The 23002-nt window shown below is 45.1% G+C and overlaps 1 protein-coding gene across 9 annotated transcripts; it reads right to left on the reverse strand.

The window, feature by feature from the left end:
* Positions 1-6112: 6112 nt before the first annotated feature.
* Positions 6113-19250, reverse strand: LOC124038460 (hormone-sensitive lipase-like). 9 transcript variants are annotated; one of them, XM_046354368.1, is made up of 13 exons: positions 19168-19244; positions 16606-16684; positions 16260-16345; positions 15895-16144; positions 12562-12846; positions 12181-12271; positions 11855-12000; positions 9364-9549; positions 9076-9231; positions 8753-8897; positions 8362-8589; positions 7677-8053; positions 6113-7237 (listed from the first exon to the last, which is right to left on the reverse strand). In XM_046354368.1, exons 4-13 carry the CDS (start codon positions 16132-16134, stop codon positions 7016-7018), a joined length of 2076 nt encoding a protein of 691 aa, XP_046210324.1. In that variant the 5' UTR covers positions 16135-16144; positions 16260-16345; positions 16606-16684; positions 19168-19244; the 3' UTR covers positions 6113-7015. The 9 variants fall into 9 exon arrangements, with proteins under 9 accessions (XP_046210324.1, XP_046210328.1, XP_046210325.1 ...); XM_046354372.1 differs by having other exon boundaries at positions 16260-16272; positions 19168-19239; XM_046354369.1 differs by having other exon boundaries at positions 16260-16341; positions 19168-19238.
* Positions 19251-23002: the final 3752 nt, after the last annotated feature.

Genomic DNA, 23002 nt, shown 5'->3' on the forward strand with positions numbered 1-23002 from the left:
AGTTATGGCCTAGCCCCAAGTCATTGACAGAGACAGTCAGTTATGGCCTAGCCCCAAGTCATTGACAGAGACAGTCAGTTATGACCTAGCCCCAAGTCATTGACAGAGACAGTCAGTTATGGCCTAGCCCCAAGTCATTGACAGAGACAGTCAGGTTATGGCCTAGCTCCAAGTCATTGACAGAGACAGTCAGGTTATGGCCTAGCTCCAAGTCATTGACAGAGACAGTCAGGTTATGGCCTAGCTCCAAGTCATTGACAGAGACAGTCAGGTTATGGCCTAGCCCCAAGTCATTGACAGAGACAGTCAGGTCATGGCCTAGCTCCAAGTCATTGACAGAGACAGTCAGGTTATGGCCTAGCCCCAAGTCATTGACATAGACAGTCATGTTATGGCCTAGCCCCAAGTCATTAACAGAGACAGTCAGGTTATGGCCTAGCCCCAAGTCATTAACAGAGACAGTCAGGTTATGGCCTAGCCCCAAGTCATTAACAGAGACAGTCAGGTTATGGCCTAGCCCCAAGTCATTAACAGAGACAGTCAGGTTATGGCCTAGCCCCAAGTCATTAACAGAGACAGTCAGGTTATGGCCTAGCCCCAAGTCATTGACAGAGACAGAGACAAGTCATTCAGGTTATGGCCTAGCCCCAAGTCATTGACAGAGACAGTCAGGTCATGGCCTAGCTCCAAGTCATTGACAGAGACAGTCAGGTTATGGCCTAGCCCCAAGTCATTAACAGAGACAGTCAGGTTATGGCCTAGCCCCAAGTCATTGACAGAGACAGTCAGGTTATGGCCTAGCCCCAAGTCATTGACAGAGACAGTCAGGTTATGGCCTAGCCCCAAGTCATTAACAGAGACAGGTTAGTCAGCCCCAAGTCATTTATGGCCTAGCCCCAAGTCATTAACAGAGACAGTCAGGTTATGGCCTAGCCCCAAGTCATTCAGAGACAGTCAGGTTATGGCCTAGCCCCAAGTCATTGACAGAGAGAGCCCCAAGTCATTAACAGAGACAGTCAGGTTATGGCCTAGCCCCAAGTCATTGACAGAGACAGTCAGGTCATGGCCTAGCTCCAAGTCATTGACAGAGACAGTCAGGTTATGGCCTAGCCCCAAGTCATTAACAGAGACAGTCAGGTTATGGCCTAGCCCCAAGTCATTGACAGAGACAGTCAGGTTATGGCCTTGCCCCAAGTCATTGACAGAGACAGTCAGTTATGGCCTAGCCCCAAGTCATTGACAGAGACAGTCAGGTTATGGCCTAGCCCCAAGTAATTAACAGAGACAGTCAGGTTATGGCCTAGCCCCAAGTCATTGACAGAGACAGTCAGGTTATGGCCTTGCCCCAAGTCATTGACAGAGACAGTCAGTTATGGCCTAGCCCCAAGTCATTGACAGAGACAGTCAGGTTATGATCTAGCCCCAAGTCATTGACAGAGACAGTCAGGTTATGGCCTAGCCCCAAGTCATTGACAGAGACAGTCAGGTTATGGCCTAGCCCCAAGTAATTGACAGAGGCAAGAAGCTACAGGAGGTTCATAGCAGGTTTTGCAGCTACGACGGAGCCTTTGTACAGATTGACAGATAAGGGCGAAATGTTTGAGTGGAACGCATCGTGTGAATTGGCCAAGCTTATCACATCCCCCATACTGGCTTTCCCGGACAACATTTCATAATGGATACCGACGCATGTGACACAGGCATAGGGGCAGTCCTCTCCCAGAAACACGAGGGTAGAGAGAGAGAAGTAGCATATGCCAGTCGGGCACTGTCAAGAGAGGAAGAATTCAACTACCAAGAAGGTGCTTTTTGCTGGGGAGGAATTTTCTACTGAGAACTGATCACAGCGCACTGAGGTGGCGGAGTAACTTCAAACAACCTCAGGGACAGTTGGCTCCACACACAGACAGTGTGGACACAGCCGTCTCACAGGAGGCCACTGTCAATCTGAGAGCCATCGTAAACCGTCCTCAAGATGTCACTATTGAGCCTGTAGTTGGAGCTCAAACAAGCCAGGCAGTACCCAAAAATGCAGCTTTCCTGTTGGAAGCACAGGATAGAGACTCCCAGTTTAATAAATGCAGAGAGGGTAGAGCGGAGCTCCCTGTGGAGTTGCAATCGGAGCCAAAGTTCAGGCCTTTCAAACAAGTCTGGGGGACATTACATGGGAAGAATGGAGTGTTATGCCTTGAGAGTCAAAACTATGAGACAGATGGCACCATCTGGAGAGGGGTTGTACCAGATGAGCTCGTACATGATATACTTACCTTTATCCACAATGATAGAACAGCAGGCCATTTAGGAGTTGAAAAACTCACCAGTAAAATTAGAGCAAGATTTTATTGGCCAGGCTGGCAGAGAGCCATTAAGCAGTGGTGTAAGGACTGTGTGGTGTGCACTGCATACAGGGTCCAGTGCACAGAACAACCATGACGAGTTCTGTCCCAGGCTGCCCTTTTGAGAGGATAGCTGTAGACTTAATTGGTCTGTTTACAGAGACGGGACGAGGTAACAAACATATTATGGTTGTGTCAGATTATTTTACTAGGTGGTCAGTGGCATATGCTGGTAGAGGTAGAGGAATTTGTGTTGAAGCTAGGCCTTCCTCGTTCTAAACATAGAGACCAGGGGCGACATTTTGAATCTACTCTTTTTAGAGAGATGTGCAATCTTTTACAAATGAATAAAACACGAACCACAATCAGATGGTTTAATGGATAGAGTGAACAGATAACTCTGATCAACATGCTGACAATCAAAGAAATTGGGATGAGATACTCCCATATGTGATGTCATACAGGAGTAGTCTTCAATCTTCCACGGGGTTCACACCATACAGGGTGCTGTTCGGTGCTGAAAAGACTTTATTGGTTGATGTGGTTATGGGAACACAAAATGAAGGGGAACAGTATTTTTCTCAGTATGTGCAAAAGGTAAAGGGGTATTTAAGCACTGTAAGGGAATCTGTAAAGAGAAATCACATAAAAGCCACAGGTAAACAAAAGCAATACTTGGATTCTAAAGGTGACACCCCAGAGGTATGAGGAAAATTAATGCGTGACTTAGAGACTACCAGAGGGAAAAGGGGTTGTCACTCAAACTGAGAAAGAAATTGAAGGGTCCTTTCAAAATGTCAAATAAACTGTCAGAGGTGCTGTATGAAGTAGTACAGTGTAATGGACCTTATCATGCCTGGGTACACTACAACCGGCTCAAACCTTCCTTTGGCCTTGTTTCCGAGCATGAGGGGGCAATGTAATGTTTTATACATTCAAAAGTCTCTCAGCCTATCACACAAAGTTAAGCAAATTAGTTGCTGTATGTTATGACGTGGAAGGCATGTTGGAGAGTATTTGGGAATGCTTGGTGTGCGGCTGGTCAGTTTTGGTGTGCACTGTATGTTCATTCAAATAAAACGTGATTATTTAATGGGAAATCAGTGTTAACGCTAGTCAACAAACAACATGAGCGTTTCTGTGTCCTTACAGGTTCTTTACAATAGCATCTTGACACATCACACAGACTGGTTTTGTCAGGCAGCTGTTATTTGGGATCCCGAGTGACGCAGCAGTCTAAGTCACTGTATCTCATTGTAAGAGGCACTACAGTCCCTGGTTTGAATCCGGGCTGTATCACATCCGGCCGTGATTGGGTGTCCCATAGGCCGGCGCACAATTGGCAAAGCGTTGGCCGGGGTAGGCCGTCATTGTAAATAAGAATTTGCTCTTAACTGACTTGCCTAGTCGAAGGTACATTTTCAAAAATAAGAATGCAGGCTGCGCAGCAGAGCTAGCTTGTGTGGTGTAGCTAAACACAGTCATGCCAACACTATTTTTCTAGTGCGGCAAGTGCTTAGTTCAGTTCATTATGCAAGTAGGCCCAAGGCAAGTATTTATATGACTCAAATATGCCACAGACCACAAAAAAGCCAGCTAAATCATATTCAATACAAATACACTCCAGACCAGCATGCATTCCTCCATGGACCGGCGTGGGTTTGAGAAAGACTAGACGATGAATAATTTTATTGAGATCACACTTGGCACACTTGATATTGCAAGCCCAGTACAGAATAAGGGATGAGGGGCATCATCCGGCACACAAGATATAAGCAACTACACTGAACAAAAATATAAAACAAGATGTTTTAGTGTTGGTCCCATGTTTCATGAGCTGAAATAAAAAGATCCCAAAAAGTTTTCATACCCACAAAAAGCTTAATTCTCTCATTTTGTGCACAAATTTGTTTCCATTCCTGTTAGTGAGCATTTCTCCTTTGCCAAGATAATCCATCCACCTGACATGTGTGGTATATCAGAATCAAATTAAACCGCATGATCATTACACATGTGCACCTTGTGCTGGGGGCAACAAGACAATAAAAGGGCCACTCACAACACAATGCCACAGATGTCTCAAGTTGAATGTGCAATTGGCATGTTGACTGCAGGAATGCTCACTAGAGCTGTTGCCAGAAATGAATGTTAATTTCTCTACCATAAGCCACCTCCATCATTCTAGAGAATTTGGCAGTACGTCCAACCGGCCTCACAACAGTGCCCCATGGCAGCAATTGGGTTATGGTATGGGCAGGCATATAAGGTACAGACAACAAACAATTGCATTTTATCGATTGCAATTTGAATGAACAAGAATACCATAAAGAGATAAGGAGGCCCATTATTTATTTTTTTGGTATCTGTGACCAAGAGATTAGCGGTCGACCGATTAATTGGCATGGCTGATTAATTATGGCCGATTTCAAGTTTTCATAACAATCGGTAATCAGACTTTTTTTATGCCGATTATGGCTGATTACATTGCAATCCACGAGGAGACTGTGGCAGGCTGACCACCTGTTACGCCAGTGGAGCATCAAAAGGACATTGTGGCTGCAAGGAGCCAAGGTAAGTTGTAAGCTAGCATTAAACCTATCTTATAAAAAACTATCTTCACATAACTTCACGTGGTTGATGATATTACTAGGTGAACTAGCTTGTCCTGCGTTGCATATAATCAAAGCGTTGCCTGTTAAATTTACCATCGAATCACAGCCTACTTCAACATAGCCAAACGGGGGTAGATTTAACAAAAGCACATTCGAGAAAAAAAGCACAATTGTTGCACAAATGCACCTAACCATGAACATCAATACCTTAAAATCATTTTTAAAGCTGCATATTTAGTTCAAATAGCTGCATGTTAGCAGGCAATATTAACTAGGGAAATTGCGTCACTTCTCTTGCATTCAGTGCAAGCAGTCAGGGTATATGCAGCAGTTTGGACCGCCTGGGTCGTTGTGAACTGTGTGAAGACCATTTCTTCCTAACAAAGGCCGTAATTAATTTGCCAGAATTTTACACAATTATGACATAACATTGAAGGTTGTGCAATGTAACAGCAATATTTAGTCTTAGGGTTACCAGCCATTCGATAAAATACAGAACGGTTCCGTATTTCATTGAAATAAACTTTTTGTTTTCGAATTGATAGTATCCGGATTTGACCATATTAATGATCAAAGGCCCGTAGTTCTGTGTTTATTATATTATAATTATGTCTATGATTTGATAGAGCAGTCTGACTGAGCGGTGGTAGGCAGCAGCAGGCTCGTAAGCATTCATTGAAACAACACTTTAATGAATTTGCCAGCAGCTCTTAGCAATGCTTGAAGCACAGCGCTGTTTATGACTTCAAGCCTATCAACTCCTGAGATTAGGCTGGCAATACTAAAGTACCTATAAGAACATCTAATAGTCAAAGGTATATGAAATACAAATGGTATAGAGAGAAATAGTCAACACGTCATAATTCCTATAATAACTACAACCTAAAAGTTCTTAAATGGGAATATTGAAGAACTGGGAATATTGAACCACCAGCTCTCATATGTTCTTATGCTCTGAGCGAGGAACTTAAACATGATCTTTTTTACATGGCACATATTGCACTTTTACTTTCTTCTCCAACACTGTTTTTGCATTATTTAAACCAAATTGAATAGGTTTCATTATTTATTTGACTCTCAATAGCTTAAGCATTTCACTGTAAGGTTGTATTCGGCACACGTGACAAATAAACTTTGATTTGAATTGATTTTATGTATTATATTAAGTTAAAATAAAAGTGTTCATTCAGTATTGTTGTAATTGTCATTATTACAAATATATGTATACATTTATATATATATATATTTTTTTATTCTGCCGATTAATTGGTATCGGCTTTTTTTGGTAGGGTACACGGTTGGGTATACAGGACATCCCAGCATTGTGTTATTGTTGTCCGAGGCTGACAGGTATGGGAAGGTTTACCCCATAATCCTGAGGTGAAGGTGTCTAGCGTGTCGTCTTTTCTGCCACAGGGAGACACGGTTGTTAAGCCCACACAAAGCCCCTCGCTAAAGCCACAGCCTCCCAGGACACTCAACGTCTCTCTCGCCCTCAAGCCCACACAAAGCCCCTCGCTAAAGCCACAGCCTCCCAGGACACTCAACGTCTCTCTCGCCCTCAAGCCCACACAAAGCCCCTCGCTAAAGCCACAGCCTCCCAGGACACTCAACGTCTCTCTCGCCCTCAAGCCCACACAAAGCCCCTCGCTAAAGCCACAGCCTCCCAGGACACTCAACGTCTCTCTCGCCCTCTGACACTCAAGTGTTTTTTTGTTTTTAACTCAATAAAAATGTGTGAAATTTTTGTGTCAGTATTGTTCTCAAACCTTAGGCAATATGACATTTAATTGATTACAAATGACATGACCCTTTCCTGGACTAAAAAACACTAAACTGTGAACATTGACATCACTCTCAGCAGATGCTCTTTAACCAGTAACTTCAAATATCACTCATAATTAGAAAATGTTTTCCTCAATAAAGCAGCATTCAGTCAGTGCTAGTCAGAAAGGTGCAAGAAAGGCAAGGGTGTTATCTTTCACTTTTGTGAGGACAACAATTAGTTTTCCCCTCGGTTTTATTAGGCAAATGGTCAGCCCCATTATTATTCCTTTCAAACATTGGTCACTTGCGAGTACAGGAAGGCAGAGTTGTCTGCTGGAAGACCTCCCTGATTCGCTCTATGCAGATGTCGGAGGCCACCTTTATCTCCTCTGCGTATCCCGATAGGCTAAGGAAGCCATGTGGGAGGTCTTCCACTACCCTTAGGGTCACTGGTTGGCCCATATTCCGCAGTTTCCTGGCAAACATCACAGAGTCATCCAGCAAAGCATCCAGTGCAGAGGCCTGTGGGGACAGACAGGGGAGTAAAAACTACAGCAAACTCAGAATGTGGAAAGACCATCAATTGTGGAGTGAGATCGAGACCAGTGAACAAGGACAAAATAGGCCTGCTGCAGTAAAATGTGTCTGCTGCAGTAAAATGTGTCTTGGTTTTTCTTTCTTTATCTTTTCCATCCCTCTCAACCTACAAACACGTCTTCCTGAATCAGCATTTCCCTAACTCGGTCCTCATGACCACAAGGGGTGCACGTTTTGGTTTTCGCCCTAACACTTTGGAGCTGATTCAAATGATCAAAACTTGATGATTAATTGATTATTTGAATTGGCTGTGTAGTGCTAGAGCAAAAACCAAAACGTGCACCCCTTGTGTCTCGAGGACTGAGTTTGGAAAACTCAGTCTTAAATGCATTGACTCGCCCCCTCCCCATCCCTCCTCTCTCACCACTAAGTGTACATGTGGTAGTCCACGCAGTAAGTCGTCAGAGGCTAGCAGGGGTGACACAAATGGGTTCTTGACGGTGGGACAGCTATGCGGCTGGATCACAGACAGGCGCTCGGAGCGCAGGGGCTCAAAGCCTTCTGGGTAGTCCCTGGGGCCTGAGGAGGAGTCGGGTGGCAACACTGATCTCTGGTGGTTCTTGTTGTCCAAGGACCTCCGGTGAGACGATGACCATGACCCTAGGACCTCTGCGGGAATGAAGGACTGGATCCATTTGGATGCCCCGTGTGAGAGGTCACTGATCAGCGAGGCTGTGTCTCTACCTAGAGCGCTCAACGTGCTGATCCCCTCTGTAGGCTGAACCGTCTCAGAGTCTACACCTGGGGGGGGGGGGTGAAAAAGAGAAAGACAAGGTCATTTGGAAAAAATGAGAAAGTAACTTAACTTTCCCTATTGAAAAACAATACCACATATAAATACAGTAAGGTAGTGATAGCTACACTGAGGAAAAATGTACTTTCTATGCCTGTGATATGTGGTTGTCCCACCTAGATATTCAACTAGTCAATGTGGATAAGAGCATCTGCTAAATGACAAATGCTTAATGAAAAGTAAAAGACTGGAGTGTGACTAACTACCTTTTACATAACCTTGGACCAATACCCTCTCATGCCTTTCACTTCCTTACCTGTGTAGGCGTTGATACACTTGGAGAGCACCCCTAAGGGCAGCAGTAGGTCAAAGCTGGTGAGAAGGCGGGAGGGCGAGGCTTCAATGGTGAGCAGGGTAGCAGGATATGCAGCCATAATTCCATCAGGGATGCGCACACCGCAGGCAATGGCCCTCATGGACACAGTGATGCAGAGGTTCCCCCCAGCACTGTCCCCAGCCAGACACACACGCTCAGCAGTGGAGCCTAGGGCAGAGGAACAGACCAATCAGTACCAGCGGGTCCGACAGACGTTTTGTTGTAATACTGCAATATAAGATGTACCAATATGATTGAGCCGAGGGTCCTCTGTCAAGCTAAGAAACCATTTCATTTGGCTCTTAGCTCTAACAGTGGTAATGACACTGACCCAGAAGATGGCAGTTCTTGAGGGCCCAACAGTAGGCATAGAAGCACTCCTCCAGGGCTCTGGGAAAGGGGGCCTCAGGTGCCAAGGAGTAATCCACAGACAGGATGGGGACATTCAGATCCTTGGACCAGCTCTTCAGATAGTTCTGGGAGATGGAGGACAGATGGAGATGTGACAGGACAATTAAACAGCAAGGTTCAACAATATGAAAGTATTCATGGTATGTGCTGAGCCCCAAGCTCCACTTAATTACTGTGAAACTAGGGTTTGGGTTTAGCATAAGTCATTTCAGGCGACACACACTACCCCCCAGGCCTATGTACCTCATGGGATTTGGAGGTCTGGGACACGAAGCCTCCTCCATGGAAGTGGATCAACAGCCAGGGGGAAGGAGGTCGCTTCTGGGCACCAAACGGTACTAAAGACAGGGAAATGGGTGGAGCTTCTGTACGAGCGAAGGCTAGCAGCTCTTTACTGTCCTGAAGAAAGAGAGATGGTAAGATGTATGCATCATAACTGAACCCTTTTTACAGTAATATGATTGATAAAACAGTGTAGACCTGTGATGAAATCATCAGATAATAAGCACAAGGTAAAAGCTGAGTTCTCACCTGTCCTTCTCGAAGCTCATAGGAGATGAGGCGCATGTTGACAGGTCCAGGGCCCCAGTGGGCCACTGGCGGGGACACAGGGGTAGAGAGACGGGGGTCTGAGACCAGCGGGAGGAGTAGCGGTTCAGGGGGTATGGTCAGGGTGAGGTTCACCTGCACTAGGGTAGAGGTTAAACTGGCAAAGCCCTGTGGAATGGACGGACAAAAAAGATGGAGGACATTGCAAACAGTCAGAAAAGGAAACAAACAGGAAGATTGAGTGAGCAAGGAGAGACTGAGTAAGTAGGAGAAACACTGCTCCCCTTTGTAGAGTGGTGTGATGAGTCACACTTGGTCCTCAATACCAATAAAACCAACGAGATGCGCAAAGACTTCAGGAAGCATACAACACCTATCAGAGGTCAGAACATACATTTACATTTAAGTCATTTAGCAGACGCTCTTATCCAGAGCGACTTACAAATAGAGATTGTAGAGGAATACAAATATCTGGGTGTCCTCTTAGACAATAAACTTCAGTGGAGTAAATGTACAGACCTAATCTACAAAAAGAGTTGACAGAGACTGTGTCCTCAAAAAGCTTGGATCTTTTAATGTTAATTGTACTATACGGACTCTGTTTTACAAAAATGAGAGTATTTTCACTTTTTGTATTGTTTGTTGGTTTGCAATGGCCAATGATTTTCAAACAGACAGGCCTGGATGAGATCGTCACCCAGCTCACAAAGGCCAGCCACCCCCAGGCTAACTCCCCTCTGTCTGTTTCAAGAAAAACACAACTAGACAATTTGTGCCAGGTATGATATCCCTCCTAAATAGCTTGGGCCAATGTTTCTATCGACCCAGTAAGGCCAGCAGGCTAATGTTTCTATCGACCCAGTACGGCCAGCAGGCCAGTCTCTTTTTATCAAATCAAATTGTATTTGTCACATACACATGGTTAGCAGATGTTAATGCGAGTGTAGCGAAATGCTTGTGCTTCTAGTTCCGACAATGCAGTAATAACCAACAAGTAATCTAGCTAACAATTCCAAAACTACTACCTTATAGACACAAGTGTAAGTGGATAAGAATATGTACATAAAGATATGAGTCAGTGATGGTACAGAGCGGCATAGGCAAGATACAGTAGATGGTATTGAGTGCAATATATACATATGAGATGAGTATGTAAACAAAGTGGCATAGTTAAAGTGGCTAGTGATACATTTATTACATAAAGATGCAGTAGATGATAGAGTACAGTATATACATATACATACGAGATGAATAATGTAGGGTATGTAAACATTATATTAGGTAGCATTGTTTAAAGTGGCTAGATATTTTACATCATTTCCCTTCAATTCCCATTATTAAAGTGGCTGGAGTTGAGTCAGTGTGTTGGCAGCAGCCACTCAATGTTAGTGGTGGCTGTTTAACAGTCTGATGGCCTTGAGATAGAAGCTGTTTTTCAGTCTCTCGGTCCCAGCTTTGATGCACCTGTACTGACCTCGCCTTCTGGATGATAGCGGGGTGAACAGGCAGTGGCTCGGGTGGTTGTTGTCCTTGATGATCTTTATGGCCTTCTTATGACATCGGGTGGTGTAGGTGTCCTGGAGGACAGGTAGTTTGCCCCCGGTGATGCGTTGTGCAGACCTCACTACCCTCTGGAGAGCCTTATGGTTGTGGGCGGAGCAGTTGCCGTACCAGGCGGTGATACAGCCCGACAGGATGCTCTCAATTGTGCACCTGTAGAAGTTTGCGAGTGCTTTTGGTGACAAGCCAAATTTCTTCAGCCTCCTGAGGTTGAAGAGGCACTGCTGCGCTTTCTTCACGACGCTGTCTGTGTGGGTGGACCAATTCAGTTTGTCCGTGATGGATACGCCGAGGAACTTAAAAAAACTTACTACCCTCTCCACTACTGTTCCATCAATGTGGATAGGGGGGTGTTCCCTCTGCTGTTTCCTGAAGTCCACAATCATCTCCTTAGTTTTGTTGACGTTGAGTGTGAGGTTATTTTCCTGACACCACACTCCGAGGGCCCTCACCTCCTCCCTGTAGGTCGTCTCGTCGTTGTTGGTAATCAAGCCTACCACTGTTGTGTCGTCCGCAAACTTGATGATTGAGTTGGAGGCGTGCGTGGCCACGCAGTCGTGGGTGAACAGGGAGTACAGGAGAGGGCTCAGAACGCACCGATGTGGTATTGGTATGTAACTTATGAAAGTTGTATTGTCAATTTGTTCTGTATTTAAATGCCACTTTAAACATGTACATGACACTGCAACATAATTTCCCCATGGGGACAAAGTAAATATCTGCTAAATGTACAAATATTCTGCAGATGATCTTACCAAGAGTGACTTACAGTTAAGTCCGTTCATCTTAAGGTATCTAGGTAAGACAACCACATACCACAGTCATAGTTTAAACTTTTCCTCAGTACAGCTGCCATCAGCAAAGTCAGTGCTAGTAAGAAAAGTAGAATTAGTTAAGAGCCTCCTCCCCTCACCGATACAAGCTCTGATTCGGTGAGGTTCCAGAAGGACTTCCAGAACTTCATGTCCAGGTTCTGGGTGATCCGCTCATATTCTTCTCCTCTCAGCTCTGGATCGATGACATACTTCCCAGAGGTAAGGAGGGAGAATGCTGCCATGCCTAAGGGATATGGAGGAGACAAATGGAAAGTCAGTATAGCACTGCACACTATGTACTAACTTTGTAAAATGACAAAGGATTACCATAAATCTTGCAATACAAGGTAGATAATCAGTCAGTTGAGATGACAACTAACATGTATAGTTTTACAACTTGATACAGACCAAAGAACAGACTGACCTAACCCGGAATGCTGTTTTTCGTAGCTCTCTCCAAACGAGACCATGCTTATGATTAATGACTGCAGGATCGGACGAAGGGAAGATGAGAACTGGGGAAGCAGAGGGGGGAAAAATATTTCAGAATCTATTCATTCACCAAGTACATTTACACATACCTGGAATTTGACTTAGCGAATAGTTGCTGCCAGCAATAAACAACATATACAGAATACAGACAGTAAGTCAACATACAGGATATACAATATAAACATAGGGAACATAAAACTCTGGAGAAAAGCTGATTTACAGTGAGGATATGCAATTTACAGAGAGAATATATATCTAGTACCCCCGGTTGAGAACCACTGCTCTATAGCATCTCCCCCTGGTGGTGACTGACCTGAAAGCCCAGGCAGCGGCCGTAGAAGCAGGCCTTGTGCATGGAGGCATACTCCCTCACCAACCACCTGCTCAGCTCTCCGTCCTGCTCTCCGTACAGCTGCCCGGGACTGTTGTCGTGGAGCATTCCCTGGGCAATGTAGAGGAGGGCCCGTAGCTGACACAGGACACTGCCATAGGCTTCCATCTCTGAGGCGTTGTGTTCGGCCCTGAAGAAGGCCCTGTGGCAGTTAGAGGCAATGTAGCGGCCAATGTGGATGATGTGCAGAAGGCAAGACTTCAAAACCTGTGAAATTAGATTATATTTTGTTTGCTCTGAAATTTGAATACAAAGAGGTAAAATATAAAAGTGTTTTAATAATCGAAGGAGCTCCATCACTCCCTCCCAGGGCCGGCCCTCCCATTAGGCAAGATTCGGCCACCGCCTACGGCGGCACTTGAATTTGGGGCTGCATTTTGACAATTGGCTGCCGCCACCCGGGCGCCCCTGATCGGCTGCTTCACTACCCGCGGCACCCCATTCCCACTTCTCCCGAAGTTCACTCCCACTGTCCTTGGTGTAGCTATGGTGGTGTGTGTGTTTATATGAGATTATCCAATTGCGAAACATTGAATCTGACAGTTATTTTTTCATTTTTATGTGACGAAGACGATCGGTGATGAAGGCAGTAGCCTAACCTAGCCTGTTAACTTTGGCTAGCTACTACTAGTGGATTTTAGCTAAAAGTAATCTATAGAGATCTGAAACCATTTTCTACCATGTCAAAGAGACAAAAACTAATCAGGAAACGAATATTTTAAAAAATTAAATAAAAACAATGAGAAAAGAGGCATACTCTCTAAACCAAAGAAATTGGCTGGTGAAATGTATCCGCATGCAGCAATGTCCATCAGCCGTTGGGGAGAATGACAAGCCTACGAGGACAGGCCATTTATTCGGCGAGAACGACAAGCCCCCAGTGATGGCAGCTCTCTGGCTGGACAAGTACAGGTGGTCGCACCAGGCCTAGCCACACCTCCAAACAATGCCGGCGAAGATCCTACTATAATTGACCCAGACTCGTCGCTCCCCATCCTGGATGACAGTGGTGGTGGTGCTGTTAAATCCGACTCCCATACAACAACAAAAAAGATCCCGGTGAGTGGCCAAAATATATAAATGGATCTTTACGGGATGCTAGTGCAGGCTGGGCCACATCAGGATAAGGAGGGGAATTTCCCAAGAGATGAGGGGCAACGAAAGTGTTCAGTGGCCCACTACAATAAGAGGATGGCGAATGGGGAGTGGAGAGACCAAGGCTGGTCTATTCCAACAAAAACGATGCAGCCTTCTCTGTTTTTGTGGCAAACTTTTTTCACATGAGTGCAAATCTGTGCTGGTCAGGGATGGAATCAGGGACTGGAAGAATCTGTGCCACCTCCTCAGTTCGCATGAGAAGTCGCATGACCACCTAGATAGTTTCCAGAGGTGGAAGGAGCTGGAGATCAGGCTGGTGTCCAAGCAGACTCAGATGATTTGATTTCAGGCCCATGGACAGCTACCAAGAGAAAACGTTGCTGACTGTAATGCAGCGCCACAGCAGAGGAAAGAGGCCACTAGGTGGAGATGAAATAATTCATTTTTTAAATTTACATATTTAATTTAAGGCTAGGTCATTGACATGAAGCTTATTTTACACTGCTCCAGTGAAACGAGGCCTGTCATGCATTTATCAAAGCAGTTGTTTCTAAAGCTCAAACGATCTTACTCTGTTTTACAGTTCTACAGGAATATATAAATATGTTAAATATGTTATATAAAAGTGTTATTTTTATTGTAATTGTAACAATTATGTGGTCGTGCCATGTGTGATAACAGGTGGGATATTATTAATAAGAAACTTGTTTTCCGGCCACCTGAGTGGCAAAGTGGTCTAAGGCACTGCATCACAGTGCTAGCTGTGCCACTAGAGATTCTGGGTTCGAGTTCAGGCTCTGTCGCAGCCGGCCGTGACCGGGAGACCCATGGGGCGGTGCACACAGCATCGTCTGGGTTAGGTGAGGGTTTGGCCGGCAGGGATGTCCATGTCCCATCTCACACTAGCGACTCCTGTGGCGGGCTGGGCGCAGTGCACGCCTACACTGTTGCCAGGTGTACTGTGTTTCCTCCGACACATTGGTGTGCCTGGCTTCCGGGTTAAGTGGGCATGGTGTTAAGAAGCAGTGCGGCTTGGTTGGGGTGTGTTTCGGAGGACGCATGGCTTTCGACCTTCGCCTCTCCTGAGTCCATACGGGAGTTGCAGCGATGAGACTAGACTGTAACTACCAATTGGATAAAAAAATGTAACTTATTTTCCTCCTATAGGTAGTAGGTTGCATAGTGATAGCAACGTTGTAACTCTCCGCCTGGAAAGGGACCTTCTATATGTGCACGCGTGCACCAACATTTTCTATGGGCATAAACATATATAATTGGGGGATTATTTCTTAATCTTTCAAAAAAATAAGTGGTAAGCCTACCTTTTTGACAGACACATTTATCTAAATACCTCCGTGCCTGGGAAGGGCTTGGTGTGCTTGACTAAAACCAGTGCTCGAATTGAGTGAGGGTATCACATATCCTTTTGCTCTTTTCTTTAACAAAGGGTATCTATTGGTTTGTTTTACATTTTGAAATAAATACATAAAATGTATCCAGATTATATCAAGCGTTCTAGAACAATGCTTAACTCTGATGCCTTATGGTAGAAACAAGCTCTGAAATGTCTGTGAAAGACGTGACTCTGTCCCATGTGGTCATATATTGATTCCTCTCCATGACAGTCTGAAGCTAAACTGCAGCCTATAATATTAGGAGATCAAAAAAATATATGTTTGCTATTCTGTCTTTTCTCTTTCTGAAAAGACAAGATGTTTGTTTAAACCCAGGCAGCTTTTAGGGAAGCACTTATGTTGTTGGGTTATATAACGGACGAGTAGCCAGCAGTTGAAGCTTATAGGCTCTACTGACGCAGAAAACGGTTTCTGGGTAGAAAGGTAACTTTTGAAAGTGCCATGCTTAGATTCTATAGGATGTCTAAGATGTAATCATTTTGGTCTCACCTAGGGCGGCAGAACCTCTAGGGTATTGGTGATTTTACCAATGTAATCAGATTGAAAATATTAGACTATGTTATTGACATTGTACTGACTATATGGCCTACAAACCAGCTGTGCTAAAATTTGTAGCATATGGGCGGCAGATTATAGTCTCGCGTACGGTAGCAGAACATCCAGGACCAGCTCTGCTACCTCCTATTTTCCCCTCTGTGGCAAGAGAATGAGAGGCAATCACAGAGTGATAATTCTACCTTACCTTGACCAGTGTGCGATACCCATTCGCAGGGGTATCAGAGTCAAAGTCATAGTGGTGGTAGACTGCAGTGATGCCGGAAACCACAGGTTCCAGGGCACGACCATGGTCCTGAATCTTTCTCATGCATGTCACCAAGCGCCTGGACACGTCGCCATATGGCAAGTCAGGAGGCCCAGACAGAGCAGTGATGTTTTCCTTACACACCGCCTCCAAGGATGTGAACACAGATATCCAATCCATACCTGAGACACTAGAGTGCACACATACAGAAATATAAACCAAACCTATGCCAAAAACATTATTTTATTTCTGAATAATTTGAAAGTTTAAGTAAGGAGATATAAAAATCATTACATCTGACTAACCTCTTTAAAATGACTGGTTTGGTTGTGTGTGCCAAAGGTCAAAGATTAAAAGATGCAACTAGCACAGGACTCCTCTCACAAACTGACTTAGCAAAAAAAAAAATAGGCTGTTGACAACATTTATCATAATGTACACTAAATATTGTCCTAAAGCCTTAATTTATAGGCCTAGTCAATAGAAGACTATGCTACTAAGAATCAACAAATCAAACCAACCTTGTTCTGGTATATATGACTGACAAGTTATGTAGTCTATATGCTTGCACGCCAGATATGTAATAACCATGTTTCCATTACAGGTTAACGTTAGCTTATACAAAACGTTGAAATTGATTCTTCAACTAACCTGCTCTTGCGACACAGTCTTCGTTCTCGATTCGGGGAAAGGGTGCCTTATAAATGTCAGTATCCAGTTGCAGGGGGTTCTACAAAAAAACAGAAAATATATATTTTAATTAAATTCATGTTTTGTACGTCACGAGGAGGTTCCTAGACATTTTAGGGTGTGTTCGTAAATTCAATCTGGATTACCAGAGGTGCGCTCTAGGGTCGCTCTAATCGGGGAGTAGGGTTTATACGAGCGTTCTGACCTCACAACGGCAGTCAAGCATCCACGCTAACTGGCTAACGTTGGCTAGCTACTTCCAGACATACTAGCAGAGCTGGTTAGGCTGTTCATGTTATCCAGACCCGCTGGTGACTGTCACTGTGCTGCTGTCAACAATTTAATTACGCGTTTTTGCTGAAACCGGCCATATTCAACGGGTGTTGAGCGTTCGTAAATTCGTCAGTTATTCTTCGCTCTGCAACACTCAGATGAGTGTCTTCTGAAATCGGTGTTGATGGCCAGAGTAAATTTACTAACGCACCCTTGCTGCCCCGCATCTAGCATTTTCCAGCATCTTTGCAGGAACTAGTCGTTTCTTTGCGACGCGGCCACGTGTAGACGTAGTTGACGCGCGTCACACAGTGCGACCAAAACAAAGATTGACACACATGTAAAAGGTATTTGTCACTCGATACAAAACATGGATTTAAAAAAAGTGTCACACAAGCATGAAAATCTTGTGCTTAGAGGGGGAAGGGGGCCAATGGGGTGTTCATGCAGGATCCCCGGAATTGCAGTTCAACACTAGTGCATCAGACAGGGTTCTGGAGAACGGAACAGCCATCATCGGTGCATCCTAGTCCTGTCGTACTGATCCTAGCCCAATTTACTAATGCATAGCGAACGTTCTCTCTTTGTGGTGTTTTGGGAAACGTATGTTAGCCGTCATATTCGGCTAAATATGTATCGTTAAAACAGTACACGACTTACGGACGTGCTCCCAAATATTTCCGTCCATCCTCAACCCCAGGACGTGGGTGCTCACATATTACGATGATTCCCTAGTTGATCATACACAGCTATCCAATCCATACCTGAGACACGGTTGTAGGAAAAAAATCCGACACACAAACAGTGAGCTGCTTTATTAGTGTGCACTTTGTGCATAAATATTGGTTTTAAAAGAGACGGAGGCCAGGGATACAGACGCAAAATGCAATAATAATGATACTTGTATTACCTTCTGTTTGTTTGTCATGGTAGGGAAGCAGATGTAATATTGGTACAGTTCGTTTTGCACTTGAAACGGTCTAAAACAACAAATCCACTAAACCGGGGCACCGGGCCATGTAAAACGAACTCGCCCATTGAAAATGCATTGTGTTCTCTCCACAGTTCCACCAATCTTTATTCTATCACCGCAGTCCGCATGTTGTTAATTTCCTCTTCGCCATACAACAATATGCACGACCAACATTTACTGACATCTGAGAGGTGTATGGAGAACAGAACAGCCATTGTCGGTGCGTCATTCACCCGCTCAAACTACCAGATTCCAGGAGTACTGATCCTAGTGACTCCTTTAGCACTGCATATAAGTGCTAAAGGAGTCACCACAGACCCTGGTTCGATTCCAGGCTCTATCACAACCGGTCGTGATTGGGAGTCCCATAGTGCCCACAATTGGCCCAGCGTCGTTCGGCTTAACGTTTGATCGGTGTAGGCCGTCATGGTAATTAGCATTTGTTCTAAACTAACTTACCTAGTTAAATAAAGATAATAAAAAAATTAAAAACAAGTCACCTTTCATCTAATTACTCAAGACTCCCCAGCTCTCAGAACCTAACCAGCTGCTTGATGACGTCACCACACAGACAAATAACAACTCCACTCTAAACTGACCAAATCCACTCTTCCCAATATATAAACTCTAAACTGGGACACTGGTAGCCGCGATATCATCTTTCCCGATGGTAACCACATGTAAATCCATATAGTTAAAAAAAATAGCACTTTCAAACACGACATAGAACTTTGGAAAAAAGTATAACCTACCCCAGTTTCAGCCCTGCCCAGTTGAAACAAAAAGGGATCAGCTGGTGCTTGACTGATGGACTTTAAAATCTCCACAAAATGAATGAACCCCAGAACACTTATATTGAAGATTATCCGGGAGAATAAAAACAAGGAGCAATCGGTTGCGGTGTAAATCTGATCGATTTATTGAAGGGAAAAACACATTTAATCAAGAGGCTCTGATTAAGGCGATTCATACCGAAACGTAAGCAAATGTTGTTTGTCCCGTCATTACATGTCAGATTTACGCAAACAGTGTTTACATTTTTTTTATCTCCAGGATAGTCACCAGTTGAAGTGTCCTAGTGTACATAAAGTTTTTTTTCTACGACATTGAATTTGGCCGCCCATGACTTGCACAACATTGTGACGGACGAACGACAATTAAATAAGTGACTTCAAACGAACACTTGCAATAAACGTGCGACCTATGTTTACGAGAAAAGTTAGTGTACAGTATGATCAAATATGGAAAGCCTTGCATTGTACAGCCTACAAACTTACCAACACGCATCCTCTATTCTTCAGCTGACAGTTTCTGTTTCGCCCCACCGATTGGGGTGCGTTCCATTCGTTTAAAAAATATTTGGCTTCATTGTTTCATCTATGGTATAATAGCCGTCCGCACACACGTTTAAGGTGCATGCCTGCCGCCACCTACTGTGCTGGAGTGTGCGATTAGAATTATACAAACCATGATCATACTACAAAAACCCATATTAACTTCTAACAAACCCTTCCCTCCCCTAAACACATCAAACCTTTTCAAACCTTTGCTCTGTAATGTTGAGACAATCCATCCTTAGGATTACTCATCATTTAAAAAATAATGTGGCCAGTAACATTTTTATTTAACCAGCTAAATTGACTGAGAACACATTCTTATTTACAGCAACGACCTGAGGAATAGTTACAGCAGAGAGGAGGAATTAGCCAATTGTAAACTGGGGATGATTAGGTGGCCATGATGGTATGAAGGACAGATTGGGAAATTTGGCCAGGACACCAGGGTTAACACCCTACTCTTACAATAAGTGCCATGGTATCTTTAGTGACCAGAGAGTCAGGACATCCGCTTAACATCCCATCCTAAAGACGGCACCCTACACATGGCAATGTCCCCAATCCCTGCACTGGGGCATTTGGGATATTTGTTTTAGACCAGAGGAAAGGGTGCCTCCTACTGGCCCTACAACACCACTTCCAGCAGCATCTGGTCTCCCATCCAGGGACTGACCAGGACCAAACAGCTTCAGAAGCAAGCCAGCAGTAGGATGCAGGGTGGTATGCTGCTAGCTTGCTGCTAGCTTGCTGCTACATTCTGTTAACATCTGTTGCCACTAATAACTCTGTTGCCATATCCGCAATAATCTTCAACATGGCATTTCTGCTTTTCACAATCTGAGTCATGTTGATAAACTTTCCAATGAAAGCTATGAAATCAATTTGATTTACTATCAAAGGGTCCTTTGACCAGACCCGGCGCCAGAATAAGGTGGCTAAGGGTGCGGCAGGATAAAGTGACTAAGGGGGCGGCAGGGTACAGTGGCTAAGGGGGCGGCAGGGTACAGTGGCTAAGGGGGCGGTAGGATAAAGTGACTAAGGGGGCGGCAGGATAAAGTGACTAAGGGGGCGGCAGGATAAAGTGACTAAGGGGCGGCAGGATAAAGTGACTAAGGGGGCGGCAGGGTACAGTGACTAAGGGGGCGGTAGGATAAAGTGACTAAGGGGGCGGCAGGATAAAGTGACTAAGGGGGCGGCAGGATAAAGTGACTAAGGGGGCGGCAGGGTACAGTGACTAAGGGGGCGGCAGGGTACAGTGACTAAGGGGGCGGCAGGGTACAGTGACTAAGGGGGCGGCAGGGTACAGTGACTAAGGGGGCGGCAGGATAAAGTGACTAAGGGGGCGGCAGGATAAAGTGACTAAGGGGGCGGCAGGATAAAGTGACTAAGGGGGCGGCAGGATAAAGTGACTAAGGGGGCGGCAGGGTACAGTGACTAAGGGGGCGGTAGGATAAAGTGACTAAGGGGGCGGCAGGATAAAGTGACTAAGGGGGCGGCAGGATAAAGTGACTAAGGGGCGGCAGGGTACAGTGACTAAGGGGGCGGCAGGGTACAGTGACTAAGGGGGCGGCAGGGTACAGTGACTAAGGGGGCGGCAGGGTAAAGTGACTAAGGGGGCGGCAGGATAAAGTGACTAAGGGGGCGGCAGGATAAAGTGACTAAGGGGGCGGCAGGATACAGTGACTAAGGGGGCGGCAGGGTACAGTGACTAAGGGGGCGGCAGGGTACAGTGACTAAGGGGGCGGCAGGATAAAGTGACTAAGGGGGCGGCAGGATAAAGTGACTAAGGGGGCGGCAGGATAAAGTGACTAAGGGGGCGGCAGGATAAAGTGACTAAGGGGGCGGCAGGGTACAGTGACTAAGGGGGCGGCAGGATAAAGTGACTAAGGGGGCGGCAGGATAAAGTGACTAAGGGGGCGGCAGGATAAAGTGACTAAGGGGGCGGCAGGGTACAGTGACTAAGGGGGCGGCAGGGTACAGTGACTAAGGGGGCGGCAGGGTACAGTGACTAAGGGGCGGCAGGATAAAGTGACTAAGGGGGCGGCAGGATAAAGTGACTAAGGGGGCGGCAGGATAAAGTGACTAAGGGGGCGGCAGGATAAAGTGACTAAGGGGGCGGCAGGGTACAGTGACTAAGGGGGCGGCAGGGTACAGTGACTAAGGGGGCGGCAGGGTACAGTGACTAAGGGGGCGGCAGGATAAAGTGACTAAGGGGGCGGCAGGATAAAGTGACTAAGGGGGCAGCAGGATAAAGTGACTAAGGGGGCGGCAGGGTACAGTGACTAAGGGGGCGGCAGGATAAAGTGACTAAGGGGCGGCAGGATAAAGTGACTAAGGGGGCGGCAGGATAAAGTGACTAAGGGGGCGGCAGGGTACAGTGACTAAGGGGGCGGCAGGGTACAGTGACTAAGGGGCAGTGACTAAGGGGCGGCAGGATAAAGTGACTAAGGGGGCGGCAGGATAAAGTGACTAAGGGGCGGCAGGATAAAGTGAAAGGCAGGGTACAGTGACTAAGGGGGCGGCAGGATAAAGTGACTAAGGGGGCGACTAGGGTACAGTGGCTAAGGGGGCGGCAGGATAAAGTGACTAAGGGGCGGCAGGGTACAGTGACTAAGGGGGCGGCAGGATAAAGTGACTAAGGGGGCGGCAGGGTACAGTGGCTAAGGTGGCGTCAGGATAAAGCGAGGGGAGGGTTGAAATCGGCAAAGGGGCACAATTTTGAGGGGTTCTTGCATTGGAATTATATTGAATTCGGCTTATATCAAGCTATATCACAATAAACAAAGTTAAAATGCAGAGACTGAGATCATTGAGTGCTTTTTCTAAATGACAGTCAGGTTGGTGTGAAATATGTAGCCTATCACCGCTGCGCTGTATCAGCACAATAGACAGCACCCTACACCAAAATGCTATTCACTATTTTTGTTTCCATACATGAATAACTAGGCTACTACTTACAGCATTTAGTTTGCATTATTTTGGCAAGACAGCTGTGTGTAAGGCTGAATTCACATAGGTGAATTACCCTACTGCCAACAGCCTATCTACTATATCTTGCAGCCTATATTCATTACCAAAACGGCCTTGCTTTAAGGCTTAGAATACCAAATGAATGAATGAGAACAAAACAGCGGTATAAAGTACAGTACTAGGCCGAGTAAACTAAATATTAGATCAACAAAGGCATGACACAATCTATATCTAGGCTAGTTACATTAACATTCAACAAACACATTAAACAAAAGGTGAATGGAGATCCAAAATGCCTAAAGCCTACTACAGTGCAATGCAGCCACGCACAGCTGTCTTGCCAAATAAATAGTCCTATAACGAGTTGTGATATGGCGCAATATACTTCTGTGAATCAAATTCGACCCACATAATCAATTAAGCAATGCCAACCTACCTTAAACACATTTCCAATATGTACGGTTCCATTTACAACCAAGAAAACCATAATAGAATGTATCGATTTTTATGATGAAACTTACTGATATGTACTGTAGCTACTATACCCAGGGGCATCATTTGGGTTCTTGCATTGGAATCATATTGAATTTTGCTTATATCACGCTGCACCACAAACATAAAAGTGAACATGCTTTTGACAGTGCCCTATACACTAAAGCAAGATTCTTTATGAAAAACAACCAGCTAGATTGTTTCTTACCCTTCAGAACAGTTGAAGCCTCCTTGATGCTCTGTGGAACTTCTTGAGGAATAGATCATTCCATTCTCCCCAAAAATCTTCTTGTAAGAACCCCTTCAAATACCA

Source organism: Oncorhynchus gorbuscha, linkage group LG06 (genome assembly GCF_021184085.1).
Source record: "Oncorhynchus gorbuscha isolate QuinsamMale2020 ecotype Even-year linkage group LG06, OgorEven_v1.0, whole genome shotgun sequence".
NCBI lineage: Eukaryota > Metazoa > Chordata > Actinopteri > Salmoniformes > Salmonidae > Oncorhynchus > Oncorhynchus gorbuscha.